General features: G+C 35.3%; 1 protein-coding gene across 1 annotated transcript; it reads left to right on the top strand.

Moving 5' to 3' along the window:
* Nucleotides 1-6,983: 6,983 nt before the first annotated feature.
* LOC127812574 (ethylene-responsive transcription factor TINY-like) lies at nt 6,984-8,340 on the top strand. The gene has a single exon (XM_052353003.1). It carries the CDS (start codon nt 7,402-7,404, stop codon nt 8,098-8,100), a length of 699 nt encoding a protein of 232 aa, XP_052208963.1. The 5' UTR covers nt 6,984-7,401; the 3' UTR covers nt 8,101-8,340.
* Nucleotides 8,341-10,718: the final 2,378 nt, after the last annotated feature.

Raw genomic sequence — 10,718 nt, 5'->3', positions numbered from 1 at the left:
ATTTTCTTTTTGCTTTTTAATCACTTTGTCCTCATTCCGGAGCATGATTGGCGAAGATGGCAAAGGAGAATTCTAGAAGACCTTTCTGCCAAACGTGAAATGTCTTGAAGAATTCTAGAACATGATCCGCAGGTTAATGGAACATGGTTTGATGACACCTGACAGAGCAAAGAAGTCTAATGACAGGAGCAGGTGCCAAAATAGCAGAGTAAAAGCGGAGAAAAGAATTATGATGAAGATGAAGATTTTGCACTAAACCCCAAGAGGAGGAGAGGGTAATAAGAAAAACCTTCCTTCTTGCTCTTTCTAGCAGTGTATTTCTAGAGAACAATGCTTAATTGTCTGATGCACTACAAGAATGGAAATTCTTAGAATCCTTGCTATTTCTTATCCATCTTTATCTTTATCTGAATGGATGTGATGCCAAGCATATTCTTATGTGACTTAATAGACTATACAACCTAGATGTAATTGCCTTGGAGTGGTGGCAGAATTACATTATGCTTGATGTAATTGTCTTGTCTGGTCAGAATCAGATAAGAGAATTCTATTTTCTGTCACCTAATGTTCATGATGCACCTTGGTGTTTTAAGTTAGTGAATATACTTGTCTTGAAGAATTCAGATTTTTGACATGGACCCTGCTTAGACTTTATCTGAGGATTAGATTCTACATTTGAGTGATTTCAAAGAGGTAAATTTTCATGGCATAATATGTCTATGCATCCATGTGTATGTTATCTCTTCAACCCTGGTTCTTCTTCTGATCAGAAGTTATTGAGTGGTTTAGATAACCTAGATGAGGAGTTTTGTAAATCCCCAGTAGCAAACAAGGCCATGTTTGTTTGATTAGTGATGAGCCATTCCATAGCAAGTCACCATCTCCATGTGTATGGCCATATTATGTTCATTGGAGGTGGACACATGCTATTAATACACCAGGCCAAGGATAGGCACAGCATTGAAAGAGAAGAAACATGTGGAAACCCTGAAGATCTTAGTGTGATCCTGCCACACATCACAATTCAGGTCATCAGAGCATAAAGTTGTGCATATACATACGTCTTACATCCACATGGATTTCATGTGAAGGCACAGAAGAAGTGAAGTGAAACGGTCCATTTTAGTGTGAAAATTATCAGATTTTATGTCATCAGGAGTCAGCTTTTGTGATGTATGGGCAGCCATGAGGGGTTTGGACCAGATGATGACACGCCTGTGAAAACCCTTCACAACATCTTCCTTCCTTCCTTTTGGGTGAAATGAAATTTTATCACCTTACGAAAATGGCATGTTAATAATTATTTTTAGGGTAAAATATGTTGTGCATAGTTAAAATTTGGGATAAATGCATAAAGTAGTTCTCATATCTAAAAAAATACACCGATTATCTTTATCTTTAAAAAGTTATATCAAATTACTCTTTATCATTAGATTTACGTTACATGAGATACTTTTAACGTTTTATATACTTACACAATTTTTAACATTTGTAATTTTGAGAAACCAATTTACTTATATATATATATATTGAAAATAATATTTAGACACTTAGTTTTGACATTTTACATGACACTCAATATTGATGGAGAGTTAGTCTAAGCAAATTATTTCTTGCGAAGGTGAATTTACAAACTATTAATACTAAATGTCACACAAAATATTATAATTTCGTGTCTACAAAACATATTTGTGTGTATATATATATATGTGTGTGTGTGTGGTTGTGAATCTGGAGCAGTGCCATGGGAATGGGTTTCATGGCCTTGCTGAGTGGATTATCTGGCCGGGAGTGTAAGATTAGTATTAATTCTAGCAGTGCAGTGATTCAGGAGGGAAATTAAGAAAGTCCAACTGCATTGGGACCTCAGCATTGAATGTGCAGTGGTCCATTAGTTAGTATCATACAGGATATAAATTACAGATCCCTTCTTCACCTTGAAGAGCTTGAAGGATTTGGAATGGTGGGCAAAGTGCAAATCGATCATGCTTGTGTATCTCTGGATTACAACAGGCATAATCTCCTAGCTAGTTCGTGATTATTGGAATAGGGCTCCTCCTGGTAAACTCAAGAACCGGATCAAAGTGATTCGGTCGGTTGAGTTATTTTTCAATTTAGTTTAGGCCTAGTCCTAAAAGATTAGATCGTGTTAATTAGGATCAGTTTTAATTAGAGTTAGATGAAGGGTCGAATTGGACCGATGAGCTATTATAAAATACCATTACGTTTTGCCTTAAAACTGTTTATAGTTCCCATATAATGGAATGTAATACTGATATATGAAGGTTGGGAAGAAGATCATCACTCACTTGGGACATGATTGAATATTCACAGTTGTAGTGTGAAAAATGGGGTGGCTGTCAACATCAGTTGTTATCATCAGTAGCTTTAGACAATCAATTCCTGTTCGAGGATTTGATTTAGATCAGCTTGTTGGAGCCATTGATAATAGGTGTGTGGCCATGGATTTTCAGCTTTGGAAAAGCTGTTTTGATGTGTTTATAGGTCACCATCCAGTTCTTAAATTTGGTCACATGTTATATTTTCATTACTTTATTGTTTATTAAAAATTAATTTTTAAATATTAATATTTTCAAAAAATTGCTTAACCTTAATATATTTAAAAAAATTAAGTAATATTATAATAAATTATAATTATTCATTAAATGATATTTATTGTAAAATATTATGTTATATAACATAATAACATTGTCCTCATTGTACTATTATTATGATTCTAGTAAATGTGAAATAATTTGACAACACAATGTAGAAGTTACTGTAACTCCTAAAGTATTTTTGATTTTATATATTATATTGAACCCATATTTTAAATCTTTGAGTTTATTATTCAAATTCTAAAATAATAGTTTGATTAATTTTATAAATTTTTGTTGCATCTATCAATTAATTAAATGTGGTTTTCAAATTTACTTTCCCAAATAAAAATGTGTTTTTTTATATTTTATTTTGTATGAAACAATTTTAGGAAAATCTCTTAAAAACAAGTTTAGGAACTAATTAAATTCAATAAATATATTTCTAGTATTTATTAAAAAAAATATATTTTTAATGTTGTTGTTGAAATATAATAATTAAAATTTATATCACGAGAGGAGTTTCGAGAGTCAGTAGAAGCTGGCGAGGGAATAAGGTTTGTAGTTGTATGGGAGAAAGTTGTCTGAAAGAACTGAAGTTGGCCTTGGAGAATACCTGTAAGGCAGAAAACAAGTCGAAAAGCACACAGAGACTTCTCTCGTGCGGGCTCTCCAATGTTTAAGTCAAAAGAGATCATGATGAAGTCTAGATGCATGCAGATGAAATTATGTTTAAATATGCGGTAGGATGTCGTGGAGAGTTGTTTAGGAGAAAAGTGTTTTTCTAAAAGAGCTTGTGTTATTAGTGTTCCTAAAATTTGAGAGTTGGGAAAAAGGATATAAAAGGTCTCCGAATGAGGGGTTGAAGTTATTTTTATGGCCACTTGTTGGTAACTTTTAGATGAGAGATGTGGTGTTATCTAAAAGAATTTTTTATCTAGGAAGAACTTTCTCGAGAGGACATTTTCTCTTAGACACGATGCTTTTTCCAAGAGAACTCTTTCTCGGATGATAAGTTATAACAAGTATTAATTTATTTTTAATATCAAAATAATTAATAAGTTAAAATTTATGTAATTGACCTAATTAATAGAATTAATATTTTTTTTTGAAAATTTGATTAAAAATTAACAATCAACTCTGAAGACATCATTACCTATGAAATTTATATCAGCGTCGTTATTTGGACAGGTTTAACCAAATCATGACACCGGGAATAATAATAATAATAATAATTAATTTAAGGCTTATATAATTATATTATTTTGGCATTTTCTGTTCATTTTCAACCCACAAAGTGAGACTAAACTTGCCAATTGGAAAATTTCATAATAATTTTGGTTTAATTCATCAATGACGATGCATGGGTTTGCAAAGATCCGAAGAGAAGTCGGATCATGGATCTCTATATATTAATATCAATATATATATATATGGGCATTGAAATTGAAATAAATAATATTGATGGATGTTAGCTGGAAGGGCCCCTTGATTTGCCATAAGCAAGCCAGCCATGCATGTCTCAAATCTAAGGTTAAGGCATGCATTGCATGTACATCACTTATTATTAATGGCCATTCCCTCCCTTACACGTACAATTTTCAATCTTTCCAATCAGCAGGCCAAGGCCAACGCCAAGGCCAAGGGGGCTCCGGTTAATTAGGACGCCCCCCAACACGCGCGCGCGCGCAGGCAAAACTTGTAATCTGCCATGTTGAGAGAGCCTCACTTAATTTAATTTTTAAGTGAATGGACATGTAAAAGGTTAATAAAAAAGTTCGTAAATAAGGTGAGTGATCGGCAAATCAAAGAACAAGTAATAATAGGTAGTGATGTTATTGGGAAGTTAGGGTTAGATGCACCGCTTGTCAAATTTTTTTATAAGTCTAGGGTTATTATTCTTCGGAGATCAATTTTCATGATTAAATTAGTGTGTGGCGATGAGAATACGGGTAAAGAGAGATAGAGGAACGAGAAGGATGGTAATAAATGTCTACCTGTCGTTAAAGAGAATTAAGATTTTTATAATTCGCTCAGTGATAATCGAAATATAATTTTTATTAAAATTGATGCTACTTAAAACTTGAGCTCAACTTATGGACAAGATATGATACCAAGGCATTGAGTCCTGTTGGTGGAGCCATACCTTTCTAATAATGAGGTATAAGGTTTTGTCTGACAAATTTAAATATTTTTTAATTGATCTTTTATGTAAAATTATTAAAATAAAACCATAAGTCAATATTTTCCTAGTTCAAGATTGATTCACCTTTGGTTATTAATTAATAGGGTACTTAATAATTACCTTCATAGATTGAAATGTGGATTTCCTAGTTTTGCTATAGGTAGGTAGCTAGTTTGATTATCTACCTAATTAATTATAAGAGTCTGAAATCAGATCACTATATATAATAATAATTATTATAATAATAACAATAATTTCAAACAATGCAATCTGTTTCCATGATGAGAGAGAGAGAGAGTTAGGCATGGATGTACAGAGATCCAGCACAGGATCAGTGGAGAATTTTATGGCAATGGTCCCTGTGTTTTTTTTCTTCTTTCTTTCTTTTCTTCTTCTTTGACCACAGTAGCCAGAAGTGGTCACAGAGACATGGCCCCTAAAACAATTCAGAAACATAAAATTTAACCCACAAATGAATGAATGACAATATGAACAAGTTATATGATACACACAACGTAAATAGACTCTCTTAGTACTAATTTCCAGGTAGCTATGGGGCCTAAACTCTCTTGTCCCGTCAAGTAAATTAATTTTCACCATGCCATCACCTGGAAAATAATCTGAATGCCATTGAAGACAAAATATGCACATGCCTGCCTGGCTTTTTGATTTTCTCAACACAAAATATCTGAATGCCTAGGCTTGCAAAATTTCTGCTGATTTGGACCCATGGTTGAGAAATCTTCCACTTCTTCTCTTGCTCCCATGTGGGGATCAGATCAACATGTGCCACATACATTATGAAAGCCTCATGGTGATATACTGATCTCAATTAATTTGAAACCCTAGTTAATTGATTTGCTATAATTCAATTGCTATATATATGTGTGTGTGTGTGTGTGTGTGTGGATATATAGCGCCCATTTGTCATTACCTCATTCTGTGGACTTAGAAACCTAGCCCAGCCCTGCTCTGCTCTACCAATAAGCCATATTAACCGATCCATACATAAATATATGCAGATTCTTATGGCTGGGTAGGTGTTTAATTACTTGTTACATTTTCATACCTATATATGAATTAGCTACACATTTTATGTATAGTAACTGGCATGGATTAAGAACAGTAAACAGTAATTAAACCAGATGGAAGTAGATTCAATGGTGATAATGCTTATGATTGTGCAGGATCAGATATGGATTATATATCTCATTCAAGAAAACCAAAAAAAGAAACCCAATTAGCTTCAACTGAGCTAGCCCCAATTAGTGCCACACCATCTTCATCAATTTCGTTCCTTCCTTCTTCCCCCAAGTTAAAAGGATCAGTTTGGATCCAAACAACATCTGCGCATGTCTAATCCCTCCTCTCTCATTTAATATTAGGTTTAGACTGATGAGATTAATTTTACTCTAAAGTACTTCTCCCATTTCATAGCATAATAATATCCTTATTAAACCTCAATAAAGCCATTAGCTCATTTACACTTTAAATTTGGAATAACTTTGGGTGTAAATGAGGTCCCAATAGATCACAATTAACCCATTTAAAATGAAAATAAGTACACAAGTGAGGTATAAGTACAAGACTCATTTAAAAATTTATCAAAATATATAATAATGTAAATGGATTAGTTGATCGAGACCCATTTAATTACATCCCAACTAACAACCAACGCAAGAAATTAAGAAAGATAACATGAATTTACAGAAAAGTAACTTGAACCCAGAGACATTTTTTAGAGTTGTTTAGTTGTGAAACTCTCATCCTTTTTAACTCAAGTTTTGAAAAACACAACTCTGCACAAAATTCTCACCAAATTATATCCTTATATTTAGTTATAACCCAAGTTAACCACACACACACATATGTATATATTAATTGATCAAATGTTCAACATTTGAACACATATTTTAGATTTTTTATATAAATAAGATTAAATTTTTTATAAAAAATAAAAAATAAAAAACTAAACAGGGATCGCTTTTCCCATAGTTTCAACTTTACCTCCCTGCCACTTCCTTCCAAGGTGAATTTTGTAGAGTTGTAGAGTTATGAGTGGTAGAAGATGAGGATAAGGTGGTGAGCTGGTGAGCTCATTTGCTAGAACGCAACAGCCTTGACACACATACACATACACAGAGACAGAGAGAGAGAGAGAGAGGTGAAAACCAGAATGAAAAGAAAGAAAGAAAGAAAGATATGTATAGATACATACATATATTCATGTTGGAATTAATAAGATATAGCTGTAGCTATATGTGTGTGGCACTAAGGGAAGGGGACCCAATCCAGTAATAGGCATTCCTCTGCTTGACGCCTCCTACCACCCTGTCCCACTCCCTTCCACCCCTTCCCCTTCGCCTTCTCCTTCTCCCCCACCCCGCTCTCCACTCCATCCTTATTATTAACTATATATTACTCACTGCTTAAACGTCTCCCAAACTAAACCCTCTCTCTCTCTCTCTCTTTCTCTCTGATATTTAATATACCCTTCCACCGAGTTCCACCAAGTTCCACTAGCTGCTGCTGCTCTGCTCCAGCTAGCAGAAGCTTTGTACAGCAACAAATTAAGGAACGAACTTCCTTATTATTGAGTTTAATTCTTTCTTGGTCAATATGACTACTACTGAGGCTCAGAATTCAGACCCAGAAAGCAGCTCCAACTCCTTCTCCTCGCCGCCCAGCTCGCCACCGTCTCCCGGCTCCACTCAGTCCGGCAAACGTCACGACCCGGAGGAGGATGCCAAGAAGATCAAGAGAATACGAGACAGCAACAAGCACCCGGTCTATCGCGGCGTCCGGATGAGGAACTGGGGCAAATGGGTCTCCGAAATCCGGGAGCCGCGCAAGAAGTCCCGCATTTGGCTCGGCACCTTCCCCACCCCTGAAATGGCTGCCCGGGCCCACGACGTCGCCGCGATCAGCATCAAGGGCAGCGCCGCCGTCCTCAACTTCCCCGAGCTCGCTGCGTCGCTCCCTCGCCCTGCGTCGCTGTCCCCACGCGACGTCCAGGCGGCGGCCGCCAAGGCCGCTGCCATGGACAAGTTCGACCCACCGTCGCCGCCGTCGTCGGCCGTCGAGTTGTCGGCTCCCGATGAACTGAGCGAGATCGTCGAGTTGCCGCGGCTGGAGACAGGGTACGATTCGGCCGAGTTGGGGGATTTTGTGTACGTGGACTCGGTGGATGGGTGGCTGTACCCTCCACCGTGGCTGCAGAGTTCCGGCGATTGTGGGTATTTTTGCGATCATCAGATGGAGCCGCCGGAGAACTTAATCCCAAGTGGTTTCGACTCCTTGTGGAATTACCAGTGTTGAATAATTGAATCTGTAAAAAGTTCCTCCTCCTCCTCTTCTTCCTCCTTAGTTTAGCTCTTCTTGTTTTTCTTTGAAGGGCTAAACCTTTAATCCTCCCTCTCTCTATGTATGATCGATCATGTTTGTGTCTCTTCTGTGTGGTGTTAATCTTTTTCGTTGAATGAATCTAACTGTGCAGACTGTCATAAATTGCCGTCATTGTTTGGCGAAAACACATTAAATTATCTTCCAGTTGGAATCCATCCATTGATCAAGAAGCACCATTACAATAGGACAACACAGAAAGCAAGTGCAAGTTATCATCAAGTTTTATAGCTTCAGCAATTTCTGGGTTCAAGTCGAATATAAGAACTGAAGACACACTGTTCATTTCATGTTTATCGATGGCGTTGCTGACAACTGCTGTTGTCTAGCTACCTAGCTCCATTAGCATTATTGAAGAGAGACAACTAGAGAGAGAAATGTTTTTAAGTTTTTAGCAGGCTGGCTAAGTTTCATTGGTCTAGCTCTATAGTGATCGTACAACCAATGGTCCTAGTCGTACCCCCCTCCTCTTCTTCCTCCAATAACAACAAACCCAAATTTTGATATCTCGAATTAAGGGTAATTTTCACAAAAAATTGTTTGTGATTTTACCCTTATATATCACTAATAATTGACTAAAAACTGTTACAGTGTTTTCTGATTATCAAAACTAAAGAAAAGGATATGTTGTGACGTAAAAAGATACGATAAAAAATAACGAGACTAAGATGCATTTTGTAAAGAATAGCACCGAAGTTTGGGGGCGGGTACCCTAGACCTTGCCCATTTCCCAAGTGTTGACGAGGGAGGTGTGCTTTGAAGTGTGGGGGACTTGCTATGGGCAGGTGGCAGAGTGGCAGTAGCTGTGACGGCGACAAAATTCCCAGTTTATACCTGTACACTTTTACCTCTTTCTTTACCATTTTTGTGCTTCTTCTCTCGTAGTACTCTCTCTGTTCACTTTTGTCTAGCCACTCTTTTGCCCACAAATGTTTCTCGGTACAACCATGATCATACGCGATACTCACATATTTAAAGTATTTCTTCCACGTAAATATTCTAAAAGAATAGCACATTTGATGGCTCACCATCAGATATCAGGTTTGTACTCAATAAATTATGAATTTAATTCTTATTTTATATAATAAAATAATTTTATATTTATAATTTAATTTTTTTATCAAAATAAAAAACGCGAGTAACGGGATCGTGTAAGGACATAATTAACCGAAAATAAACAAACACAATCATTTTTAACTTCTTTCCTAGAAAAAATGTTGTCATCTACTTAAACAAATTAATTATATTTTATAATCACTTTTATATAAAATACTTAAAATATCCTTAATGAGATTTTAAAATTAAAAATTCATATTGCCCTTAATCTTATTTATTAAAATATCATTGTTTTTCACGCATTTCTTTTCCAACATTCACTATTCTTTACTTTTTTCATTGTTGAAACCATCTAAACTCAACTATTCTTCCTCCATTCAATCTTTTTATTTGTTGGGTTATTCAACTTTCTTCATCAATAGTAATTGGGACCTCATTGAAGCTGCACCGACCAAGTTTCTTTAATATTGCCCTTAGCTTGTTGGCAAAACTCCATGGCAAAAAAAAAAGTGATTTAATTTTAATTTCGAGTTTAATTGGCCACTAAACCTTGTCACCAGGTTTAGTGATCAACTAAGCCTGGTTATTATTTTTTTATTTTTCTTTTTCAATACACGGATACCATTATTACTAAAATGATCTCTAATTACGTAATCTGGGTTAATTGAACGTAGAATGCCAATAAAATCGATCACTTGATGTGTGAGATGCTATTAGGTGATTATTAACTAATACAATATATGATCAAGTGTTCTAATTACTAACTATAAACACTGGACCAAAATGATATTATGATATTTTTTTTATCTAAATAAAAGTGTAATTCTAAAACAATAATTTAATTTTGGTCCGATTAGATAAATAAGAAAACCCCATGGCCATGAAAAAAAAAAGGTTTAATTTTAGTTCGGATTTAGTGGCCAACTAAACCCGATCAACCTTGGTCAACTGGGTTTAGTTAGCCTACTAAACTCGGTTATTATTATTTTTTATTTTTTCATTTCAATCCTTGGATTCCATTATCACTAAAATGATCTCTAGTTAGATTATCCGACTTAATTGAACATAAAATGCCAACAAAATCAATCACTTGGTGTGTGGGATGCCATTAGGTGACTATCAACCAACTACTAACTATAAACATTGGATCAAGATGATATTATGATATTTTTTTATCTAAATAAAAATGTAATTCTTAAATAATAATTTAATTTTGGGCCTATTAGGTAACTAGAAAAATTTCATGGCAAAAAAAAATAAAAAAGTACTTTAATTTTAGTTCCGGATTTAGTTGGCCACTAAACCCAATCAATCGGGTTTAGTAGTCAACTAAGTCTGGTTATTATTTTTATTTTCTTTTTCTTTTCAATTTGTGAGTTCCATTATCATTAAAATGATCTCTAGTTATATTTTCTTTTCAATCGGGTGGCGGTGTTGCAAGCAGTCGGCGGTGGTGGTGTTGCACGGTGGTGGCAGTG

Source organism: Diospyros lotus, chromosome 11 (assembly GCF_014633365.1).
Source record: "Diospyros lotus cultivar Yz01 chromosome 11, ASM1463336v1, whole genome shotgun sequence".
NCBI classification, from domain to species: domain Eukaryota; kingdom Viridiplantae; phylum Streptophyta; class Magnoliopsida; order Ericales; family Ebenaceae; genus Diospyros; species Diospyros lotus.
The sequence above is the reverse complement of the archived record's forward strand: the minus strand, read 5'-3'. Positions and strand labels throughout refer to the sequence as shown.